General features: G+C 42.5%; 4 protein-coding genes across 4 annotated transcripts; 2 read left to right on the forward strand and 2 right to left on the reverse strand.

Moving 5' to 3' along the window:
• Nucleotides 1-150: 150 nt before the first annotated feature.
• On the forward strand, nucleotides 151-4,263 carry arv1 (ARV1 fatty acid homeostasis modulator; the record flags this gene model as incomplete). The annotated part of the gene is made up of 5 exons (XM_084483810.1): nucleotides 151-246; nucleotides 413-532; nucleotides 1,109-1,265; nucleotides 1,791-2,021; nucleotides 3,365-4,263. 5 exons carry the CDS (start codon nucleotides 151-153, stop codon nucleotides 3,490-3,492), a joined length of 732 nt encoding a protein of 243 aa, XP_084339936.1. The 3' UTR covers nucleotides 3,493-4,263.
• A 1,634-nt stretch (nucleotides 4,264-5,897) lies between these two features.
• Nucleotides 5,898-12,763, reverse strand: fam89a (family with sequence similarity 89 member A). The gene is made up of 2 exons (XM_084483939.1): nucleotides 12,372-12,763; nucleotides 5,898-10,524 (listed from the first exon to the last, which is right to left on the reverse strand). The coding sequence occupies exons 1-2, from the start codon at nucleotides 12,618-12,620 to the stop codon at nucleotides 10,177-10,179; spliced, it is 597 nt and encodes a 198-aa protein (XP_084340065.1). The 5' UTR covers nucleotides 12,621-12,763; the 3' UTR covers nucleotides 5,898-10,176.
• Nucleotides 12,764-15,457: 2,694 nt separating this feature from the next.
• Nucleotides 15,458-19,840, reverse strand: sprtn (SprT-like N-terminal domain). Its single transcript, XM_084483564.1, has 5 exons — nucleotides 19,344-19,840; nucleotides 18,878-18,977; nucleotides 18,404-18,532; nucleotides 17,617-17,917; nucleotides 15,458-17,472 (listed from the first exon to the last, which is right to left on the reverse strand). Exons 1-5 carry the CDS (start codon nucleotides 19,652-19,654, stop codon nucleotides 16,385-16,387), a joined length of 1,929 nt encoding a protein of 642 aa, XP_084339690.1. The 5' UTR covers nucleotides 19,655-19,840; the 3' UTR covers nucleotides 15,458-16,384.
• Nucleotides 19,841-20,180: 340 nt separating this feature from the next.
• On the forward strand, nucleotides 20,181-24,140 carry exoc8 (exocyst complex component 8). Its single transcript, XM_084483885.1, has 4 exons — nucleotides 20,181-21,409; nucleotides 21,637-21,890; nucleotides 22,502-22,750; nucleotides 23,125-24,140. The coding sequence occupies exons 1-4, from the start codon at nucleotides 20,254-20,256 to the stop codon at nucleotides 23,530-23,532; spliced, it is 2,067 nt and encodes a 688-aa protein (XP_084340011.1). The 5' UTR covers nucleotides 20,181-20,253; the 3' UTR covers nucleotides 23,533-24,140.
• Nucleotides 24,141-25,238: the final 1,098 nt, after the last annotated feature.

Here is a 25,238-nt window from a genome sequence, read left to right on the forward strand (position 1 = left end):
ATGTAGTTCAGCGGTGGACACACTCGCTCTCGCGGAAAGGCGGAATCCAAACCGCGGACTATATTCAGGACTACAGTTCCCGGCGGCCTCTGCGAATGATACAGGAAGGAAGTGGTCAAGCCGGTTGTCAATTTCTTGCCAGGAACGAGAATGGAGAAGAGTGCCTTTAGATGTGTTGAATGTAACAAGAATGCTTCGGAATTGCACAGGGATTACAGCAATGGGATCTTAAAGATCACTATATGTGTGAGTTATGGGTGAACGTTTTTGGGGGATGTTAGTTTTTTAAAAAACAACAACATATCTGTTAAATTCTGTAATCTGTAAACATGTGCAGAATCGGATGCTCTTAAGTAACTACAATCGGACACAAAAGTTCCGACTCATAGCCCTACGTGTGTTAATCTTCTAGGATTCTTGTCAAAAGCCAGTGGACAAGTACATAGAATACGACCCAGTGATCATCCTGATTGATGCTATCCTGTGCAAGACACAGGCTTTCAGGCACATTCTGTTCAACACCAGCCTCAACGTGAGTATTACAAACGTATAAACTTGAACCCTTTGGGTTCATATAAGAAATATGACCAGAACGTGTATTATCCAGGCTAGTCTTTCCAGATGAAAGGTCAAGTTTCCAGTAGTAGCCTGTTATTGTTAGTGTATTCCAAATGAAAATACAACAACAATCATACATAATGGATGGATGGATCCACTCCTAACTCCCCCCCCCCCTTCGCAGACCTACACTTTCGTGATACCTCACCAGAAATGGTTTCCTTTGAAGTAATATTATACTATTAATGAACTAATAATTAATAATTAATGTAATCTATTAATATTTAGCATCATTAGCAATATTTTGTTGGCCTAGACACTTACAATGGAAGATGCTTACTTCAGCTTCTGGTCTTAACTCTATTGTTTAGCATTAACATAAATTATATGAAACAAATTCATATTTTACATTGTTAATTTCTTGGGATATTTAGATCAAATTAAGCACACCCTGGGCTTTGCCTCGCGTTCCCCCAGCTGAGAATCACTGTCTTTTCATGACACGTATAAAACATGAACACATCACCACCGTACCCCTTCCTCTCTATAGATCCACTGGAAGTTGTGTGTCTTCTGTCTCCTGTGTGAGGCCTACCTCCGGTGGTCCGTACTCCAGCAGGGCTCCGAGCAGAGCAGCGACCCTGCGGACATCATCAGATACACCAAGGAATGGGACTTCTATGGAATGTTCGGATTGGCCGCCCTCGGTAAAATAGTAGCACCGGAGCCGGAAGGGAAATTGTATTATTGTGTATTAAGCATAAACACTGTTGGAAAACAGTATAGTAATTACTGTACGGGGCAAGGATGTGTTAGGATGGCATGTGATATGGTAGATTCACATAATCCACATTTTTAATTAACCAGTGATTATAGTGAATGTTTCCTGGGATAAATAATGCCAATGCCACATTCAATGATGTGATAAAAGCCAGTTAGCAATACCAATGAATAGTATATTTTGACTTGTCGGCAGTCCAGTCAATTAATTATGAGGTTTGAGAAATCTGTTTGTGTATGGTTAAATTTTTTCTTTTTAAAATTCAAGCCACTGAGGATATACAAACTACTGTTACCTTGTGAAACATGGGATGTGCGTTTCCTGCTGGGAAATATATATAAAAAAGGCTGTACACTAATGTCTTCTTTTGAGAATTCTGTAATCCAAAAAAGCTGAGGTTTGTCCACCCCTGTCCCCTGATGCCCACTGACTGTGACTCTCTCCTCCCCAGAGCTGGGGGCCTTCTGCGGTGGTGTGTTCTGCTTCCTTTGGCTGCGCATAGGGCTCCTGGGTGCGGGGCCACAACCCCTGAACCCCCAGCAGCTCCTGCGGGCCCTACTGCTCTCCTGCTACGGCAAGGTCCTCCTCATCCCCGCCGTCATATGGGAGCACGACTACTCGCCACTGTGCCTGGGACTCATCAAGCTGTTTGTGCTCACCTCCAACTCCCAGGCCATCAGAGGTAGGGGAACGTTCTCGTCTCTTCTCTTTCAATAAGTATCCCTATTTGTTTGTATTTACCTGCCAAATGGTCAAATATAGTTGATTGTAAAGGTCTCATATAGGACGTTCTGAGACACCAGCAGGTGTAAGTGTACACCCCTATATTAACCCTCTTGGCTTTGGACCAAAATCAATGATTTTGTGAAATAGATGAGAAACTTATGATCTTATGAAACGTTGTTTTTATATATTATGTATTGTCTAGATCAGGGGTCGGCAACCCTAGGCACGCGTGCCACCACTGGCACGTGGACGCATAATCATTGGCACACTTGCAAAAAAAAAACCGCTACAATGCGGCAGCGTAATCATTGCTACCGATTTGTTTTGCACTTTATTCAGTTTTGGGCATTTCCTCCCAGTGCAAATATGTTTAAATGAGTTACTGAAAGCAGTGTTCTGAATTGGGATAAATTAATCATTTTTAAACCTATGTTGTGAGTAATAGAGAAGAAAATATTTAAGAGATTGTTGCAAGTGGCCTGTATGCATGGCCTTCACATGGTTTTTGCAAAGCTGTACATGTCTTAAAGATATTGATGTGGATGTTTCCATCATTCTTATATAATGTCTGTTTTTACATTTCTCACAGTGCAAATATGTTTTTTAGTTTCTGAAAGCAGTATTTTAAGATGGGATATATGTAATTATAATTAGCAAGCCCATGTTGCAAATATAACAACAAAAAAAAACTTTAAAATGTTGATGCATGATTGTGGACTATATGGAAATAATACAATTCCAGGTCTTCTGGAAATGTTTTTGGTCGCTGTGTCATAATTCAGCTTAATATTTAATATATTGTTCCTTAAGGCACACTCAACGAGAAAATGTCCAACTGGCACTGCATGTTGAAAAGGTTGTTGACCCCTGGTCTAGATGATGATCAGACTGCTCTGCCCCCTGTTTGGCCCATTGTGACATTTGTAATAATGTGTGTGAACTATGAACTGTAAAGATAAGTCATTCATCGACTAGTAAGCAGATAATTATTCTTATTCATAGTTATGCAGCAAAATGCAAAGTAAACTAGTATTAAGTAGTAAGCAGGCTGAAGATATTAATCCCTGTCCAGATGAAATACATAGAACCACTGGCACTGTTGCTAGTGCATGCATTCATTATAATAAGATTGCCAAAAGCATTGATAGACAATTTCTTAATAAAATAACTGCATCTGATGGCAAATATCGCTGATCTTCAGATTTACAATCTGCCTAGTAGCATGCTTTCTATCCAGAAAAAAGCTACACTACCGCATTCTAATGCATTTCCCCCTCTCTGCCTGTCCTCTCAACCTAGTGGTTCTCAATAGCAGCAGGCGTTTGTCCGTGATGGCTGTGATTGCCGGCCTGCTGTCGGAAACCTGCATGGACCTGGTCTTTCAGAAGCTCCCACAGCACCTTCCGAACATGCTTACCTTCTGGTGACCCCGATGATGCTGCATTAAGGTCCTTGACTGCAGATGGGCGGGTACAGTGGCTGACTGGGGGCAGGTGGGACTTTTGGCGGAACAGTTCCAAAGCGAACATTAAACAGACTCAACTTTACCTCCCCGGCCCATGGAGGTAGAAAAACAATCCACTAGATGCTTGGAATACTAAGCCTGGAGAGCTTTTGAGGTGAAAATCAAAGGGCAAATCTAGTTTGGTTTTGTTTTCTATTGTTGCATTGTTTTAAGGGAAACTAGTCTAGAGCCATGGGATTAGGTAGAACCTTGATCTAAACGACTGTTAAACCTTGTAAATCCACATCTTGGGTCTTGCTCTAGCCAAATCAGGCTGAGAGCTTGAAAATCACCCAAATGCTGGCTCAGTGTTTGGACAGGACTCAGACAGAACTCCACGCATTCCTCGGCCTAATAGAAAAATTCTAAGCTTAACTTCCTCTCTGTCTCCAATGTTGTCTCTCTCCCAAGCAAGAAATTGTCATTGTGTGGGAAATTCAAGAGGAGCTATTCTTCTATGATGCTATCTTAACAATGAGAGTTTGAGTGTCGCTTGGTGAGGGGAAACTTTATATGTCATCTCATGTTTGAGGTATACAAGCAGACGTTTATCTTTTGTGATGTATTCATACTGTATATGAAGACACGTTTTCTCAGGAATCTCTCCATATAAACTCCACTAACTGTGTGTGTGTGTGTGTGTGTGTGTGTGTGTGTGTGTGTGTGTGTGTGTGTGTGTGTGTGTTTTTTTTGAGGTGACAACATCCCACATTGTCTTCTATGTCTAAATGGCTGTAATGGTTTACTGTTTAAAAAAAAGAAAGAAAAAGAATTCCATCTCATCTATGCCAAAATTTGCAGTCTTGCACAACACGCATTGGCTGAGTGTATGCGTCTGCAACTTGGTAGCGCACACTACACGCCCTGCAGGTTGCAACACGTCTGTAGAAGCAGCTGGTGTAAACAGCACACTAGTGTGGAATGTGTGCTCCTCAACCATGGGTGTATCTGCACTGCGCTCCACTGCCATTGCAGAGAATGGTGTAGTTGGCATTCCAGTTCTGTCAGACACTAACAGAGAAATTAAGTGAACGCAGACTGGTCTTTCCTGAAGGGACACTGTGTGTTGTTTCATACAAAACCCAATAAATGCAGTTTATTTTTCTTGAATCGACAGATGGTCAAGTGTCCTTAATTAGAGATGTTATTTTGATATGGTGATCGTTGAAGAGTTTACTAAAAGTGTATAGTCAAGTTATAGGCTAAAACAATTGTATGCCGGGGCTGTGTGGCCTGCCTAATAAGAACAACAAATGAAAGAAATGCCTTTCTATATCGTCTCATAATCCAACAGATATTTAGTACCAGTAAACAACTAATTCATTTTGGAAAGTTAAACCTCTTTCGAAATGTTTGATCAGATGATTCAGTCTTGTGTTTTTGGTTTGCCTTTGCCTTCATTGATCTAAACTGAGGTTAAAGTAGTAATCTAGTTTAGTCTGTGCTGGTTTCGATTCCAAGTTAAATTTACACATCACTCTTAAGAAGAATCACCACAGAGCCATTAAGAACATCATGGAATTGAGGAAGAGATTTTCATTAAATGCAAATGTTCAAATTGCAAAGCTGTAATACAAATAACAAATATGATATACAAATACAAAATTGTATTACAAATAGACAATTAAAAAAAAAAAAAAAAGCTGTAATAGACATTGGCTTGCCAATATTCCAGTGGGTCAATGTTCAGGCGAATACTGGGCTAAAATTAAGACAGGGCAGCCAGGTTTTATACACAGGACTAGACCAGGAATCAAGTCTTGAAAGAGAATTGTCCACATGTGCATTGAAGAAGAGACCTTGAACTCTTGAACTGCCGAGTCTGAAGTCTGCCTCAGAAGATACCTCTTGTTAAGTTACCTCGTTCTGTTGGCTTTCGCTGCTATGGCCAAAATCACTTCTGTGCCATTAGAGAGACATTATGGTCTACATTGTGCTGGATTCAATGTTCAGAATAAAGCAGTATTTCCAAATACAGCTGTAGATGTATAGATTCTGTCACACACTTTCTCAACGTCAGTGTGTGGAGAGAGAGTGAAACTCTCTGTTGATAGAGTGACCTTGGATTAGCTGTAAAGCGAGATTACATTAATCTGCTCCTAATTCCTAACAGGTGTCACGGCCCGGGGGAAGGAAGGATGAAAGAGGGATGAGAGAAATGCAGAAAGGGCATATTTTTTCTTATTTATTTATCTTCATTATGTTTTAATGTAGGGTGCGAAGAGGAGACGCACTACTTCATGTTTGATGTATGAAGGAATTTTAACGTCTGAGAATAACCTTTTTGATAATGCACATGCAAAAATAAAAACACACTTGTAACAGGAAAAGTATCAAGTCACCTTTATTAAACTCATTTTAAGGTATCATGTCAATGATAAGATTACATCAAAACAATCTTCCAAGAAACAGTAGTATGGTCATTCACTGATAACACCGCTGCTGCAAATGCTTACAATAAACTGAAGGAATTGTATCGCAATCTAGAGCTGGGTGATCATTTTCCATTGTATACCATTATTAAAGTGTATAGGTAATGGTCATATTTAAATTAGTTTTTTCTCACATGATTCTTCTTCAACCATTCCTTGTTTTTCATTGTTCAATATTTATTTTGATACTGTTGCATGAAGTCCCGGGGAGGTGGACATTTCAACGTTCTAGGAGGTACACCGGAACAAACAATATAATCGCCCAGCCCTAGAGTGATCACATAACAATATATATATAGATATATATAAAAAAGACACTGGTACACTAGATTCAACTAATGATTATAATGATGTATGGTATACATAGATATCGGAAACAGGTTTTGCATTATGGGTTGGGTTGCATTATGTCTGGAATACTCGGTACTGTTCTCAGTTTGTAAAGTAAAGATACTGACACATTCGTCATTTCCATTTCTCGGTCAGTTCAGGGATTTATGTCCATGTAATTGGCATTTCTATTTTGCTACACGTTGGCACAAAGTAATGTTGATATTTAGGGTGGACAGATAGAGATGAATTCATGTCACAATTCATTATGCCAAAATAACACTCAAGATATAAAAAAGGCGTTATCAAATTGAATGGCAAAAGTGCGCAACTGAGTTAATTTGATTTGCATTCACCTCCTTTATGGGAATCCTTGGTCTTAACCATTTGAGTGATCTACAGCCATACTATTCAACTGATAATAATAGTCGGACTGTTGTTGAATTACCATTTGCTGGTGTCAAATTTAAGGCTTGCATTACATATGTTTGCTGTGCTGGCTTTGATTTTCTTTTTTTTTACATTACCAATACGGTACAATAAGCACCATGTGCTTGTTCAATAACAATCATAACTCGTTACAAGTACTGGGGACCAAACAAGACATCAAAACCGGAGTACAAGGTGTGTGCAAAGAAACTGTCTGACATACCATTCGAAACGAGAAATAGCAAGTCTGCATTACCTTAGCTTATGCAATAACAAACAGACAAAAAAAACTCTGCAAAGTTAAACTAGGTGCGTCTCAAATACATCAAACATGAGAACATTGTTTCTGTGTTTACATCATTTCTTTGGTAACACTTTACAATAAGGGTACATTATTAACCAGTTACCTACATTAGTTGAGACAATAATAAGCATTATTATATAGCATTAGAATAGGGGTTAAGGTTAACCCTAACCTATTGTATAAAAAAATACCTTAGCATGAAGACCATTAGTAAGGGATTACTAGAACATCAGTTCACTGTAAGTTAATACTCATGCATTAAATAATGTTAATTAATGGTTAATGAATGTACCCTGATTGTAATGTGCTACCACTGTTCTGACCAGCGTTTGGAACCACAACAGAGGCGGTCGGTCTGTCGACCACCGAGCTCATAAAAGGCACTGATCACACGCTGTGGAGTCATGCGATGAAAGACCTGATTCAAAAATCGAGTGAACTCTGCTACCAGGCTAAGCACTATGATATAACAGGCTTTACAAGTCAGATGGGTTTTGGTTTTTCCCCACAAAGCAAAGGGAATTATATTATGTTATACATTGGCCGAGATATGTTCTGCTGGGAAGTGTACTTCCAAGCGATTAGGGCGATCCGTTGGCAGGACACCATCTGATGTGTGTGAGGTAAGCGGTAATACTCTCAAAAGTACACAGTCTATAAAGAGATGTATTATCAGGTAGCCTCTTGGAGCCAGGTGGGACTTTGTTTGGATGGACTTAAAATTTGCACAAATTGATGTCTGGCCACAAGGGACAAATCGGGTGCTGAAGTTTAACTTCCTTTGTTTAGGCCTACCTTCCTTGGCCTAAATCTACCAAGGCCATACAATGGAAAACATTACTTTTCTCCTGACAAACTTTCTAGTGCTTGCTCCTTTCTAGTGGACAGGGGGGTGCTTGATATGTTGCACAATTAAAATGATATCACAATCCTGAATGAGGTTGCAAGATAAGGTCAGAACTTAATACTAATTAGTTTCCAATCCAAATGTTACAAAGTAGGAATTTTAGCTCCTTATGCAATATGCCAAATGAGGCCTCTTTCATACAGCATTACGCTGCATGTCAGTCACACCAATACCGATTGTACAGCCACATATTAAGCCCCTCTTTCTTTATATAAAATGTACATTGCTGTTGAAACATTCCTTACAATTGCGTTACTATAAAATGCATTCAAACAACATTACCAATTTCATCACAAGCAATGCAAAGGGCATTTTACGCTGAACATTGCTTTGTCTGGTGACACCAACACTCCTTTTACTTTTTTTGGATGTCCTCTTTGGTGTCAATACAACTGGCACCAATAATGCGTATGCTACATTTAGGTAAGGTGACTACACACCAAGTAGTCACCTACAGAGTTTCATTGAAAACATGAGAGCAACAGGTTAGGAAGATATCTTCTAGAGATGGCAAAAGAAAAATGTCCTGGTTTTTCAAGCAGATGGCCTTGCTGCAGGGATCCAAAAGATTGTCATTTCCTTCCCCTCTTAAACATAAAAGGGAATGTCCAGACATTGTGGCTGGTTTCAGCCTGTACTATGGAGAATGACAATGGAAACGTTAAGCTAACTTATGATTTTGTGTTTTTACTCAAATATGCTGTAAAATTATGCCAGGAAATAGATGCATTGATAAGGTGGCTACAGGAACCTTGTGGTGTTCCTATTCTAGGCTTTAACACAATAAATAATTAGCGGTGGCTTAGTTTGGTTAGGATATCAGAGGTGTCCATTTCAAAAGAGCAAAACATTTTAGTAACTTGATTTTTGCATTATTGACTACAGTAAATTGACAAATGTTTACTTGGAGAAAATTTTGTGTTGCAATACAATTACAACACTAGGAATCATAAACCAATATTAAAAAGAATGCATTACATGTGACAAGAACATCCACCATGCTTCTTAAACATGTCCCAGATTCCCCAACGCCTTGGTGCATACATCCGCATATAACCCAAATGTTAGCATATTTCGAGTAGCTTAAGCATAGGCTTTGACTGGCTAAATGCTGCAGAGTATGTGTTGCTAGTATAATTCATCCAGAATATTATAGTATGGACAAGCAGGGGAAAACATTCTCCGCTGGTTATAAAAGTACCCTGTATTCAGCAGATAAAAGGCGATATGGTTCACCCACAGATTGTGGGTGACGATCAATACAATGATCGGATGCTAGGATTTTGGAATATTTCAGAAAAAAACTGAAACTGCTACATGTTGAGGGGGACCAGTACAAACAAATCACTAACTGTATGCCTTTGTATGCAAGGTATCCAATTAATCAAAGGCTTGGTTTGTGTAATGGACATTATTTGACCTTGTAGTACTAGACGCATAACCACTCTAGTTCCTAAGCATCGATCAAGTCTTCTCACCAACCAGCCAACACAAATGTCCAGGGTCATAAACAACATATCTGTCGATTAAGGAAGTACCAATAGCCTGCTAAATGCTGGAACGGACACGTGGAATCCTCTAACAACTTTTATTTATTTTTTGAGAATTGAATAGTTCGAAAAGAAAAATGATATTTATATTAGATAATAAATTATATAAATTTGTTTATATCTTTATATGTCCAAAAAAAAAAGTTGGAAAGATAAGCTAGAAAAAGAGAATACAATAGACAGTGGAAGAAGAGCAGTTTGGAAAATAACAATGCATTTTGAGTATTGCCTCAATACTGGGGACGTGAACAGTCTCAAGTCTTTAAAAAAGATGAATGACCCAATCAAACTCCGGTCTCATGTGATTGAGACGCAGCGGATGTTTCTCCTCCCTAGAATCCATACAGCACCGGATCAGGGCAGAAGAGGAAGAAGACAACTAAACGAATCGTCCCTCCAAATGAAACAGAGCTTTTCCACAACACAAGCAGATTTTTTCCGACTCCCTTGTGTGCGTGCGTGAGGAAAGATTCACGAGGCGATTCAAGGAGATTCGGCCCATTTCAACATCCATCCCAGGCCTACCGAGTCCCGGGGTGCTTTAAGCCCAACCCCCTCTAGCCAGTCCACAGGAAATGCCATCCTTATCGTTCATCCACCACCCAACCATCACTTATTGTGTGTCTGTGTTCGTGTTGGCCGCCCGTCAGAGCGCTCAGATGGTGACGTGGAACGAGTCTTGAAGCCAGCCTCCTCCGGCGTCCTTGCTCCCTCCCACGCCGTTTTTCCCACCGCCACCAGCACCACCAGCACCCCCATTTTTCCCGGCGCCTCCCAGGACCGCCGCCGCCATGCCGTCGCAGTCGTCACTGTCGGGGGGCAGCTCGCCCGTGGGCGTGGCGCCGGGCTCGCCGTAGTACTCGTCGTCCTCGTCGAAGTAGCCGTTCTCCAGCAGGCCCGAGGCAGCGCTCAGGTCCTGGCAGCTGCCCTTGTACTCCTGGATCGACTCGTGCAGTGACCACAGCTGGCACAGCAGCGACATGTCCTGCTGACGCAAGCCCACCTTGGGGTGGGGGGGGGAAGAGGGGCGACGAAGAGAGCGTGATGAGAGAAGGAAACATTAAAACGCATCAGTTTGTTGCATCACATTACGATCTCACACTTGACTGGCGTCACCAAACCTACTGGGTAACACTGAACGAGTTAATTAATGCTGTATTTGTTTTCTTACACCCAAATGCTTTCACGGCGAAGATGGGATTACATTTAGTTTATGCATAAACCAGTTAAAACATTTTGGATAAGATCAACAATCAGATTGCAGGATTCATTATTCAATCTCAATTGGCAACCACAATCATGTGAAGGTGACGTTTACCTCAATGTAGGCCTACACCTTAAGTCATGAAAGGACCCAATGTTGACTTCCTCTAATCTCATAAACATCCACACCACATGGATACATCCGCCAACTTTACAAAGCAGCGATCGCGGCCCGCGGGCCTTCCTGTAAAAACTTGTTATGAGCTTGACTGACTGCCACCTATGTAACGACCAAGCTCAGAGCAAGTTCTTTAACCCCTACACAAAAAGCTCCACAAACAGCAAAGACTGTTGACTCCAGTTTGTATATATAGTCAAATTGCAGGTTTAACTCCCACAGGAAATCATCACTGTACCAGCAGAGGTAATTAAGGTGAAACACACCTGACAAAAGTCCCTTTATTTACTCAGCATGAATATACCAAAACTACAGATTGAGGAATTAATAACGTGATTATTCCAACAACAAACCAAACAAATCCTCAATCCCAGCCAACATCGAAGAATGTTACAATTGACCCCAAGCACGACCTGGCTAAGCCACTAGGCCAAGGTGAAAGGTCAGCCAGTCTCTCACTAGTCTGTTGCCACCCACACTTTTTTTTTCCACTCTAAAAAAAAATGCAGTGCTTGTGGAACGCCATTGAGGTATGCTGCCTTTGAGGTCTCTACTACAGCATCAAATGGGAACGTCCATCAACCATTCAACCTATAGGCAATAGGCCTACTTCTGAGAAAGAGTAAAAAGTGTCTGCCTTTGATCACTGAGGATAATGATGCCTGCATCGAGCAAAACATAATTATGTCCTTTTTAATGGTGAACAATAGCTTTTAACCAACAATGACCGCATTAGCGGCAGTCGTGTTTGCTGTGAATAATCTTGTCACATTGCCAGTGGCCGTCCAACACCAGCCAACAAAGCAATGTCTGAAAGATCCCTTTAAATGTCTTAAAACGGGATTTGGTATTGCACCAAATTGAGGTGTTTTCAAATCACTGAAAAAAGAAAGACGAAAGATGAAAGGAGAAAACGTTCAGTTTTCTTTTTGATGATAGAGGCCACTTGGAACCCCTTCCGGGGCCCCCTGCTGCGAATGTGTCTGGGGGTAAGGGGGGCTTCTGAATGTAGGGCACAGGCCAATACTAGGTGTTTTAATTGTTCCATGGGCTATGAATTGCCTATAGTTATAATACATGGACACTGACTGAAAGTCAACGGTTCTAATGGCCGAATTTGGCCAGAATCGAACCTCTGTATCCAATGTTGTTTTTTTGGGATGGGTACAGGCTATGTTGAAGTGGATAGAGAAATAATTCCCCGACGTAATCCCTGCTGTTGCTTTGAACATGATTTTTGGACAAACGAATTCCAAATTTCAGGCATAGTCAAACAAACTAGGCTAGTCCTAATGTCAACTATTTATTTCAGCCAGTTATTATAGGCCTACAATTTGAATAGTTTGCAGTCCAAGTCGCAACATATCCAGCAGTTTAACACACGGATTTTGTTCAGTCTCAACGTTAAACACTTGATCATAAAAAACACACTTCGGAGGGTTAGAGAAACACATGAGAAAGCAAATCACCATCTCTTTCCGGAGCAGTGCCAGCGCTGCGTCGAGGTTGGCCGGCTTGTTGGTCAGAAAATGGTCGGTGTTGTTTCGCCCTCGGCTCAGGTCATCTTGGATCATGGTTTTCTTCACATACATTCTCTCCATGTCTCGCCAAGAGCCGCCGCTCGAGTTCAGCAAGCCGCTCAGGCTCTTCGGCAGGGGCGGCAGCCCGTCGATACAGGCCATGCCGCCCGCCGTACCATTCGCCGATTTACCATTCATCGTTTATTACGCTTCTAAACGGGGGGACCGGACAAAACAAGCACTCCCCACGGATAACCGCGTTTCTAATCGTTAAATAATATCAATGTAAAACCATCGTCTGCCGAAAAAAAAACTGAACGACGGCTGTTTCCCCTCGCCCAGAAAAGCCCAGGCAGTAATCTGGAGGTGTAGCTAAATCCACTTCCTGTCCTTTTAACACTGTGGCTGAGTGGGCGTGTCCCCGTGACGAGCAGGGACGGCTGGGCGATGATTGAATATTCATAACTTTTTTGACAAATTGAAAAACGATAGTCAATAGTTGAGGGCGATTTTTACACTTTTCTTGTTATAGCTAGGTTATAGACTTGTGTGTCTCATGTTAGGCAACATATCGACATGTAATGAATGTTTATTGCAACACAATATCATCAGGACCATGGCAATATTTGTATGATATACTACTAAGACATCTAAGACATCCTGTAACAATAATTACATATGTAACAATTGATGGTATGATGGTAAGGCTGAAAGATCCTCATTATTTGTGGTAGTGCAGGCCTACAGGGGAGGTCACCATGAGTGTTTCTAAGTAACAATAGTGTCACAGAACTGACAGATGGTGGGCTTTACCCCCAAACAGGGGGTCTGCCACCCCCAGCCGTGGCCGTCACAACAATAACACAACCTTGAAATAGAGGCACAATAGCAACATGCGCACCCCACACAACAGAAGACCATTTGTTTTGCCACACACACACACACACACACACACACACACACACACACACACACACACACACACACACACACACACACACACACACACACACACACACAGAAACATGCCATTGCAGCAGCAAAGATTAATTGATTTTATCAGATTACATATTGTTAAAGTCAAATAAAACTGAAAAATAAATATGTATAGATGGGCCTTAATTAAAAGGCAATCACAATTTCCAGACATATACAAGAAAATTACTTTGCAGGAAAAGCTAAAGCAAAAAAAAAATTATCATGTAGACAAGTATCCATCTGCTGTTTACAGTGTGGGAGATCAAACACACCACATTGTGGAACTGAAGGGCGGATCACATCCCGATCGAGCTGTGTTCTGAGCCATGGTCTAGATCAGGGGATTAGATGTGCGATCGTACCCCCTGGGGAGAAGAGGGGGGGGGGGGGACCAGATAGGATAGACCATTTAGGGGCTTCTGTTAATCAGACCTGTGGCTTAACTGTCTGCCTTGCTAAAAGAGACAAATAAGTGACTAATTTAGTGTAGGCTGGTTTATCGTAGCCCAAAATATATCAGCTTTGATCTTTGTGTTCTCAGTAACGTTTTTTTTTCCCTTGTGAAATACGTGATCTACGTAACAGCGGTCTCAAAATAGTGATACTGGCTGACATAATCCGGGTTTCAGTTACTGTTACTGTGTGAAATGACAAACAAAATATTATTGTATATCTACTGTCTCTCATTTCGTTGTTCAGCAATCTGAAATACCTTTTTAATTAATGTATAGTAATGGGTAATGTAACCTTTAATAAAATATAAATGTACCAAGATAAAGTTGTAATGTTTACAGTATGTATTTGCCTACTTGTGCAATGTCAATGATTACCAGACTGGTGTTCCAAATTAAAATGTAACTTTTATGCAATGTTTCATTGTCGTGGAGCATAGACCTGGGGTGGTCACAGAGTGATAGTGACCAGCTGCTGGGTCACTGTCCCAGTTGTATCTGTTTCCATTGTTTGTTTCTTCCTTCCTTCCTTCCTTCCTTCCTTCCTTCCTGTCTTCCCCTAACTTGTAGAGAGAAGTACGGCATAGCCAAGATGGCTTTGTTTTCCCCAGCAAACACAGGAAGGCATTGCAGCTCTGGCGGAATAAACCCGCCAGTCCCAATCTCCAATCTTTTTTTTAGGAACCACACCTGTGTTTAACCTGCTATTACTCCAGCATCAAAGGGGTCCATTATAAATGCATGCCTCCACCTCACCATGCCCTAAAATCTTTAGACCAGGAGTCTATAGATTGGAATCTACATCTAAATCATGTGCCGTGGAAGGAAGGCCAAGAGAAAGTATGTGTTTTTTCTTGATTCGAGTGTGGATATTAATACTGGGTTTTCATGTGCTTACGTAGATCATGTGTGTGTTTGTGTGTTACCATCCAATCACACAGAGCCATGTGTTGGGAACACAGCATGTCTATCAGTCTGTTATGTTGAGCCTACCTCTCTAAGACACTCTTCCTCCCATTTGTCCTGCCCCATCTCTGATTCATACCCTTGACCCTAACTCGCCCCACCACCACCACTCCCTTATACTTGAACTAGACGGCCCTGGTCACCAGCTGTCCTTAACATCCATCTTCCTCCATTATCCATCACTCCCCCTTTATGTTTTATCCCTAGTCCCCGACTTCCCTCTGGCAGATGTCCCCATTGAGTCCCACCCTGAAGTAATAACACTTGAAAGACAGATATTGCACATCTGTTGGCTGAAGGGTCCACCCCGGTCTAATTCTTAAATTAAGTAAATTTAAAATGTTGGGTCAAATATGAATAATAATCATATTCTTGTATCCAATTTTCAAAAAGAGAAAGAGTGTTCTAAGAAAATGGCAGAATGAGTTTTGTTAATGAAGCTTATTAACAAAACCTTCTCTGTTAGGGAATTCTTATAAGTGGTGATACAGAATCCAGTTCCATATATGTATGGGCAGACATGAAGCGTTCAACACAATGTTCTTCCATAAAATAGAATACCTTTTTTTTTTTTTTAAAGCGACCCGGGTTATGAATCATATCCATATAAAAGGTAAACAAGTTTAAAACAAACTTTTATTTTCTTATGAATTCAATATATCTAATAATATGTAAATAAATTCTTAACTCTTAAATTGAAGCAATGAAATCATTTGCCCTCCACAAAAAAGAGTGAGGAGAATTGCCACTATAAAACTGTTTAACAACATTGTAACTTTCCCTTTTCCAATACTGTAAAATGTGAATGATTAAATTCAACTGGCACATCCTCAAACATTTCCCATCAAGGTCAGATGCACACGCCCTTACGAATGCACTGGGAATTCTTATGGGCAAAGGAAGCGGATACGATAGCTGGCCCGGTTGAAATGTGATAGCATCCAAATGAGCAGTGAAACATCGCCTATGCTGGCTACAGATCAGCCAATCTATAGAACGGCAGTCCCAGCACTCCTTTTAACCATTAATAGAGGTAGATATATGTTACAGAAAAAAAAAATAGAATATATTTTTCTGTAATTGAGTTCTGATAGAGGCATGAACTTGCACATAATTAAAAGAAAAGGAAGACATTGATATTGATTTCTGGTGCTACCTTTTGGCCATAATATTATGATTGGAGACATAAAATGAACAGTGAAGATTATTTGGTTGTAAGGCTAAGACCTAGTCTTTCAGAGAAGCACTCAAGTTGTAGTTTACAGAAACAATCTCCAAGTCTTAGTGGCCATTTTAAACTCAATAAACTCAAACTAAAACAATCCCAATCGCAAAAATGAGGTGGGCCTTCACCTTATTATTGCTTTTCAACATTATTAAGAGCTCAGTAGAACCAAAATAGAAACCCAACTTGAACTCAGCAACCCTGAATGCTTAACAGTTGGTCAAGACAAAGACAAACAAACAAAGAATCTGCAAACTTGTATTTTGACTCATCGGAAGTCAGGAGAGTGACAACAGTATATTGACATTCTGTCCACATTCTGTCCACATTCACCGCCCTCCCTACCAAAGACAGGAGTCGAGATGCTCATTGATCTTGGACTCCTGTACCTTTACTTGGCACACAGGGCAGCTGACCATCAGCGGTAGTGGGACAGAGGAGGAGCTGGCGTTATGCAGTGCAGTGGACGAAGACGACACAGCAGAAGACGACGGGAAGTGTGACGAGGATGTGGTGGCGGTGCTGCTGGTTACTGTAGCAGTGGCAGTTTTTTGGTACTCTCCAGAGGAACCGGACGCAGCCGAGGCCCCGCTTCCCGTTGCCCCGCTTCCCGTTGCCCTCGCCTGGCCTTGTGGTGACCCCAGGCCTCCAGCCTTTTTGCTGAAGAAGTCCAAGAGATTAGGAGTGCCACCGCGCTCGTCCCAAGACCTCTTCCTGGAGAGGACTGCGGAACCAGAAGCAGCTCTGGGCGCACCCTGGCTGCCAAAATACTTGGACTGGCTCGGTTTGGTAGGGCTCGGTTTTGACATTGTGGGAGCCCCGGATGGATACTTTGAGAGGGTAGATGGAGGATGAACCTGTTGTTTTGGAATAGTGGAGGAATCAGTGGAATTGTGTATTCTCCCCAAATGCAACAAGCTACTCCCGGGTGATGTGGGTGTCTTTCCATTGCTATCTGTTAAGGGCTTCTGGCTCTCAGTTATGCTGAAACTATCAAAAAGCTCTTTCACAGACTTCTGCTTAGAATTTAGAATGTGTCCTCCGGGGGTACGTTGCTTGACGGAACCTAGTCCAACATTGCCACTGTTAGGTTTGGGTATTCTAACCGGCGAGCCATTGACGCTAACAAAGTACTTGGTGTTGCCCACAGAGTGCTTTGTGGGCGGCTTATTTCCCCCGGGCCTGTTTAGGGGCAAGGTGCCAGAACTTTTCTTGCCCAGAGAATCCAGAAAGGCGTCCGTGGGAGAGCCAAGATTGGTTCGGGATGGAGGTGAGAATGGAGGTCGTTTGGGAGAGGAAACGGGGCTAGGAAAGGTTTTTTTCCAAACAGGCTCGGGTGATTTTGGAGAAACAGAGGGCTGTGACCCCCCGAGAAGAACGCCCTTCCCACTAAATGGGATCATGTTTCTGATGTCCTGTGATCCAGAACCTGAACGGTTAGAATACAAAGACAAAAATAAATGATAGATTTTTGAAAAAATGAAAGCTGCCCAAATACGTGCAATATGAAACTGAAATATGTAAAACTTAAACCCCAAATACCTATGGTATTTAGCAACACAGTAATACTCACTGGATGTGGTTGTGCTAGATGGTTTTGCGTTCCCCACTGGCTTCTTCACCTCGGCCATGTTATTCTTGCCAGACTGGGCCTTTCCTTTCTTCTTCCCGTAGCCTTCAGGCTCCTTGACCTTGTTGTAAGTCCCACCGCAGGTCCTCTGGTGATCTCCCCACCAGGGGTCATTGGCAGACGGGGCCCGGTTCATTGCCCTCTTCACAAATCCAAAGTAAGGCTTTCGATGCTGGCAGGGGCCATCGCATTTCCACCAGTGCTGCCGGTACAGGTCGACCTCGTCGGTGAAGTTGTGGTAGACCTGGCAAGATGGGAGAGATGGCAAATACAAATAACAAAGAGTGAAGGTGAAATTACTAAAACAATGACTGGAAGTGCTGGTAAATAGAGACCTTTATAAAGGCAGTAAAGGCAAGGGGGTCAAATGGATTTGTTTGTGTATCATACATGTCAATAGACTTCCTAGACTGTGCTAAACAAAAACAAGGCCCCTAATATTACACTCCAAAGGATTGGAGTGTAACCTCTTCATTGAAGAGGTTAATACAGTTCCTACACAACATTTAAATAAAGTTGTTACTGGGTGTTGGTGTATACGGTTTGCTACCTGATGAGCCAGCTGTGACTAGCTCCTTCTTGGATGTCATTTATGGAATTGCTGATATACTTTTCAAGTTGAATCTATGACTGATATTTGGTATTCTCTCCCACACTACCACTCATGTGCATTTTTTGCTGTGTGATATTGCGATGGATTGAAAACAGTTTACAATAGCAACACACATACAGTGATTTTGGTCCCGGTTGCTGTGTTGATCCTGTCCATGTGCTTGCAGAACTCAGGTCCGTGTCCATCTCTGTCTCTGTTGTTCTGGGTCACAAACAGCAGCGCATGGATCATCTCATGGAGGAGAGTCTGGTGGGGGGAAATTGAGGGTGAAATATTGTGAATGTTTACACAGAGCAATATTGAGCATTGATATAGTGAGTGACATGCATATTTCTATTCATCCAATACCAGATTATTCAGTAGATAATTGACCAAATCACCACTGAGCAGCAGAGGAAGCTTAAAATAATACACATATAGCAAATTCAAATTGGCTGTGTACAACAGTAAAATTATGGTTTCATAGTCATAACTAAGAGCTGTCAGGTTGAATTTGAGGCCTTGAATGTTTATTGCATTTGCTACGGGTTTTTCTCCTCATATTATGGACATGCAAAGTGTGCAAATAATAAAACACATTCAATCAGTTACCTGCACCAGGTCCCGCCTGGGTCTGAGCTTCAGCAGCGGCTCGCTGAGTCTAATTGAACACAGTCCACCGCGGCCTTCGTAAGAACACACACCTGCACAACTGGACAGAACAATAAAATAAAATAATTATTATTAAATAAAATATAATATAGAAAATATCCGTAACTGCTTCTTATGTATGCCCAGGTAGACTCCATTACCCACTTGCTTCCTATTGGCTAAGCTATCAGGGCCAGCAGGGCCCAGAAGGCATGCGGAGACACAAACAAGATCTAGGGTTAGGGTTAACCCTAATCAGGGAAATACATGTTTCATTCTTATTGTACGTATGAACAGAGAATTAATACAAACAAGATATCACTATATCATAGGGTTAGGGTTAACCCTAACCCTAATCAGGGAAATACATGTTGCATTCTTATTGTACGTGTGAACAGAGAATTAATAGTATTTGATGGTCATTTACAGTGTCATTCTTGGGCTCCATTTGACCTCGACTCCACTGAGCTTGCCCTCGAAGAACATAGCATTGAACTCCAAAAACATAGCTCGAACATCAGGGCTGGGGTCCAAGATCTCCCAGGACTCATCCACGATGGACATCGGCCTTTCCACTCGGCCGTGATGGAACGAATTAACTCCCGATTCTACTTTTCGTTTTTTACTACTTTGCTCAACGCTATTCTCTTCAAAGTTCGTTGGGGATAATAATGAGAATTCATATTCGTTGTCAAACTGTTCCTGTAGCTGAAGAGCAACCATAAAGTCTTCGTCCATGTTGAAATAGATGATGTGTCAGACAGTGTCAGGGATGGCAAGAATAATGAGTAGCTAGCTCGCAAAGGTTGAGGTTACATCACTGCGCGCCGGTAGATGATGATCAAAGTAATTCGTTCATGAAAACGACAGTTCAAAAAGTGGTAAATATATAGCTAAACATGAAAAAAATTAAAAGCAGGAGCCAAATTCTTTCAGACCCATCTCTATTGACGTTTCGCTTTGTGGTTGTACTGCTCAGTTAGGGACGCTAGGCAACCTAGTTTATTCCGGAGTTTTAAGGCATTAACACATTCAATCATTGCATAATATCAAGTTCATAGCACTATAGTATCCAGTGCAAAAAGGGTTGACATACATAAATGTTATCATCAATTATTCAAAATCATTATAGGTACAAAATAGCTTTAATCAAAAGCAATATTTGCTTTGGAGACGTGTATGGTTGGCCAACTACTTTCTGTAACTCGTGACGTTTCAAGGCGTCAACCTGATTGTAGCTTCCTGTTTGGGCTGCAAGCTGACGGGAGCTAGCTGTATTTACAATCGATTGTATACAACCAATACATCGTACAACTAAAGAACGCATCGGTTTATAAATGTCAGAAACTGGAAGTCGGCTGCGAAAGCAGTTAGAATCTGCTAATTTTGATCCGCAAAACTACGTCAAGCAGCTGTCACAGCAATCCGATGGCGACAGAGATTTGCAGGAACATCGTCAAAAAATACAGACATTGGCCGATGAAACGGCGCAAAACCTGAAGAAAAATGTATATAAGAATTACAGGCAGTTTATTGAGACGGCCAAAGAGATCTCCTACTTGGAGAGTGAGATGTACCAGCTCAGTCATATTCTTACAGAGCAGAAGAGCATAATGGAGAGCATCACACAGGCCTTGTTGTCAACAGACAAGGATGAAACTTCAAAGGAGATGCTGGCCGCCTTCCCAAAGGAAACAGAAGAGGTAAAACAGAGGACTCTGACGTCGCTACTAGAGAAGGTCGAGGGGGGTAAGAACATCATGGACACCCCGGGACGGCACTTGGTGTACAATGGGGACCTTGCTGAATTCGATGTTGAAAACATGAACCCAGTCCAGAAAGTGCATGCCTTTCTCATGAACGACTGCCTCCTTATTGCCACCTGGCTGCCCAATCGCCGGGGTACGGTGAAGTATAAATACAACGCCCTGTACGATTTGGAGAGCTTTGCTGTGGTCAACGTGAAGGAGCACCCGCCCATGAAGGACATGTTTAAGATCCTCATGTTCCCAGACAGCCGCATCTTCCAGGCGGAAAACAGCAAAGTAAAAAAAGAATGGCTGGAGATTCTGGACGAAACCAAGAAGAACAAAGTCACCAAGGACAAACGCAAGAAGGAGGAGGAGATGCCCAGCTCCCCGGTGCGACCTGAGGTGTCCACCAACCCCTTTGACGACGACGAGGAAGACCCGCCTGCTGACTTGGGAGGTGCCGTGGTGGACCTGGGCATGGAGTGGATCCAGGAGCTTCCGGAAGACCTGGATGTGTGCATTGCTCAGCGGGACTTTGAGGGCGCTGTGGACCTGCTGGACAAACTGAACGAGTACCTCCGCGACCAGCCCGTCACCCAGAGTGTCAAGGAGCTGAGGTGCAAGGTGGAGGAGCGCGTGCGTCAGCTGACGGAGGTGCTGGTGTTTGAGCTGTCGCCGGACCGATCGCTCCGTGGCGGGCCCAAGGCCACCCGGCGGGCCGTTTCCCAGCTGGTCAGACTAGGTCAGTGGCTGTCTCATGAGTCCAGCTCCAGCTGGACTCATGAGACAGCCCAGCTCCATTTTGTGTATTTGTAACCCCAACCCACTTCAAATTACCCATTTACGTGTCATAATCTCAAAAATACTTTGAGTCTTCATCAAAGCATTCCTTCTCTCAAGTGAAAAACAAATGCACACATCAGAACCTCGTATTTCGAAGGAACTCTAAACAATTGATGTCCTCCCCAGGCCAATCCACCAAGGCTTGCGAGCTGTTCCTGAAGAACCGTGCGGCGGCCGTGCAGACGGCCATACGCCAGTTGCGCATCGAGGGTGCCACCCTGCTCTACATCCACAAGCTGTGCAACATCTTCTTCACCAGCCTGTTGGAGACGGCCAAGGAGTTTGAGATGGACTTCGCCGGCAACACAGGCTGCTACTCGGCGTTCGTGGTCTGGTCCCGCTCGGCTATGAGGATGTTCGTCAGTGCCTTCAGCAAGCAGGTGTGTGGGCGGTGGAGGAGGAGGCGGAGGAAACGCCATGTGTGTGCACTCACGTAGAGAGAAGATTTCGTCGCTGAAATTTAATTTGGTTCTGGTGTGACTGGTATGGTCCGTAGGTGGCTGGAACATTTTTGGCTTGAATTTCTCTTTTCTTTCTAGTATGATTGGTTTCGAGCCATATTGATCCTCAGTTAGGAGGCTAAGTTGATTTAACAAAGTGTGGACATGGCTTTCTGGTGGCCATGTTGTTTGTCCTAAACTTCTAAATGGGCTGCTGAAACAGGACTTATTTTTACAATTGTTGTACAATAGGCTTCACAAAAGGCTCTCAATAAGGCCGGGGTTAGTGTCATTGTATTTTACCTTTCGTTTTACCAGGAGTGCCAGGAGTGAGACTAAAGATCTATTTTGCCAACTAATAACAAATGAAAGTGTAAAACTAATCGCGGGGGAAAGTACATCAATCATATTCAAAAAGCTTCACCAGAAAAGTCCATCCTGAAAACGTTACAGGCTACGGGGGCCACCTCAAGGCAAGCGGCCCTTCTCCCTGTATTCCCGCCAAACGGCCCGCATAAGACTCTTCTAACATGTAACTGCGTCGTCGCCAGGTGTTTGACAGCCAGGAGAGCCTGACGACGGCGGCGGAGTGCGTGAAGGTGGCCAAGGAGCACTGCAAGCAGCTGAGCGACATCGGCCTGGACCTGAGCTTTACGCTGCAGTCCATGCTAGTGAAGGACGTCAAGACGGCCCTGCTCAGCTACAAGGACATCATCATCGAGGCCACCAAGCACCGCAACTCTGAGGAGATGTGGCGGCGCATGAACCTCATGACCCCAGAGGCCCTGGCCAAACTAAAGGTAGAGTCCAGCTTGGGGTTTCTGAGTTATTCTCTTCTATGTGTTAGGGACTCACTGATAAAGCAACATGTCTGTAAAGTTGGGTTGGAGGGCGGTTTGTAACTAAGGGGTTACGGTCGCATTCTCGATAAATTCGTTTGCATTGGTACACAATGTACATTCTTTTCTTTTTCTTCTATATATTTTCTTCTGTATTTATATTCAAATCGATTTTAGATTTACGATTCAACTGTAGGATCAAAAGGCCAAGTTGAAGCAATCCAAGACCAATGAAATAATAGAGTGTAGTCAGTAGTCTAGTAAAAAAAAGAAAGTAATCAGTAGCACGTATGTGTAACGTATGCTCACCACACGTCCCGGCCTCCCCTCCGCAGGAGGAGATGCGCGTCAGCGGCATCGGCGACTTTGAGCAGTACACGGGAGACGACTGCTGGGTGAACCTGAGCTACACGGTGGTGGCCTTCACCAAGCAGATGATGGGCTTCCTGGAGGAGGGCCTGAAGCTGTACGTGGCCGAGCTGCACATGGTGCTGCTGGAGAGCCTGCGGGAGATCATCCTGGTGGCGGTGCAGCACGTGGACTACAGCCTGCGTTGCGAGCAGGACGGCGAGAAGAAGGCATTTGTGGTGCACAACGCCTCCTTCCTGCACGACACGGTTCTTCCCGTGGTGGAGCTGCGCTTCGAGGAGGCCGTGGGCAAGCCCGCCAAGCAGCTGCAGGACCTGCGGAAGAGCAGTCGCTCGCTGAAGGTGAACCCGGAGAGCACCACCTCGCTGGTGTAGGAGAGCCCCTCCGTCTGGCGCTCCCGTGGCCGGCGAGGCCCTTAGTTTCAAATTTAGCCCTTTATGATTACTTTGAACACATTAACGTACACACTAATACACACCGTCATGCCGAAGGTCGTTGCTGCCAGAAGAAACACATGTTAAGTGCGCATTTCAGATCGGTAATATAAAGATCAATACAATATACTTTATGGGAAAGTGCCCTGGCAAGGCGGCAGTTCTTCTATTTTAAATGCTATGTTTGTCTACGTTTGTTTGAGTCATTGTTGAGCTCCATTAGAGAAAAATAACCTGAATGATTTATTTTCCCCTTGTATAGTTTTGTAATCCTTTACTCTTAATGTTTTTATTATGGGGTTTTGTGGAGATTCTATGGTCTGACATATATCAACTGGAAGTTTACAGTAATAACAACTTAACTGGGCTTTAAAATTTCACCTCATGTATTGAAGCCTTAAACGAAAGATGTGACTGATTTAAAAAGGGATGATTGGTTTAAAAAGCCATTGCACTGCAGAGCTGTAGAGTAAAAATGTCACTGTCTATGTTGCCAGATATTGTTTGTAGCACATTCAATTAAAATACTATCAATATGCACAGCCAAATGTGTCATACATTTCTCTGTTCTCCACCATGCTTTTTTGTATAAAAATGTTTGGAATCCACCAAGATATCTTTCCGATTTATCACATAATTGGTTTGATAATTTTGGTTGTTGGACAGATTGTTCGATAGGTACTATGACCGGGTACAAAAGGACAAGGAGAGGTAAACACACATTGTTGTTTTCATTGTTTTTCTCTATTTTCAAAACCATCAAAAACTTTGGCGGTCCAAATCGTAAAAGTATTGAAACAGCAAACGTTTTAGTCAACCACTTATGTTTGAATTGTTTAATTCATCTACTTCATGGTTCCAGAGCTAGTGCCCTCTAGTGGCAGCAATGTATGTGAGGAAAAGAAAGGTCCAGTCCAATCTGTATTTTCTCACATTTTCATAAAATATTTCAAATCATGTATATCCAATGGTTCCTTATTGTACATTTGTATTAAAACTAATATGAGGTCTTCAACATCCAAGCCATGATTCATATATTTGAAACATGAAAACAGTTGGCTCACCATCTAAAAGAAAATGGCCATTGCAGAATTGATGTGTCATCGCATGGACTTGGATATTATTAGATTACTAGCATTCAGCAGGCCTACATGATCACATTCTCCTCTTCACAGCCTACGGCTCAGGATGAACCAAGTTAGTCATCCGTTCATTCAAATCAGTGTGAAAGTGATTCACATAATTAATATAAAACTGGTGGTTCGTTGTCGACAGTTCATCCAGGAATAGTATTATCAGCTTGTCATGCAATATAGCTGTATGTGTGTGTGTGTGTGTGTGTGTTTATAGCTATGTATTAGCCATGTATTAGCAGCTGTCCTATGGGTGGAATGGAGGCCTCTCGTGAGGGAGCCAGAGCTCCTAACTAATTAAAAGTTCAGTGTAATGAGTTGCCTGACAAGACTGGATTACCAAACAGCCATAGTGGGCCCTGGGGCCCCAGATGACCAGGGTTCTCATGAGGGCCTCAAAATGCTTCCTGTATATACACTTTATGACAATTTGATTATTTGTGTATCATTTTTCACAGCAATTATTTCTCCTGGTTCATGTCTTCAAAAATGAGCAACATTCTTTATCTTTTA

This window comes from Micromesistius poutassou, assembly GCF_964030765.1.
Source record: "Micromesistius poutassou genome assembly, chromosome: 19".
Classification (NCBI taxonomy): domain Eukaryota; kingdom Metazoa; phylum Chordata; class Actinopteri; order Gadiformes; family Gadidae; genus Micromesistius; species Micromesistius poutassou.

Bases quoted from the DNA above. Each gene is read 5' to 3' on its own strand.
- exoc8 (XM_084483885.1), top strand. From the start codon at position 20,254: ATGTCAGAAACTGGAAGTCGGCTGCGAAAGCAGTTAGAATCTGCTAAT. The intron at 21,891-22,501 runs GTGTGTGGGCGG...CGTCGTCGCCAG, and splicing joins TCAGTGCCTTCAGCAAGCAG to GTGTTTGACAGCCAGGAGAG. The intron at 22,751-23,124 runs GTAGAGTCCAGC...TCCCCTCCGCAG, and splicing joins AGGCCCTGGCCAAACTAAAG to GAGGAGATGCGCGTCAGCGG.
- sprtn (XM_084483564.1), bottom strand. From the start codon at position 19,654: ATGGACGAAGACTTTATGGTTGCTCTTCAGCTACAGGAACAGTTTGAC. The intron at 18,533-18,877 runs GTAACTGATTGA...TCCCCCCACCAG, and splicing joins CCAGGCGGGACCTGGTGCAG to ACTCTCCTCCATGAGATGAT. The intron at 17,918-18,403 runs GTATGTGTGTTG...CCATCTTGCCAG, and splicing joins CAACCGGGACCAAAATCACT to GTCTACCACAACTTCACCGA.
- fam89a (XM_084483939.1), bottom strand. From the start codon at position 12,620: ATGAATGGTAAATCGGCGAATGGTACGGCGGGCGGCATGGCCTGTATC. The intron at 10,525-12,371 runs GTGATTTGCTTT...CCCCACCCCAAG, and splicing joins CACTGCTCCGGAAAGAGATG to GTGGGCTTGCGTCAGCAGGA.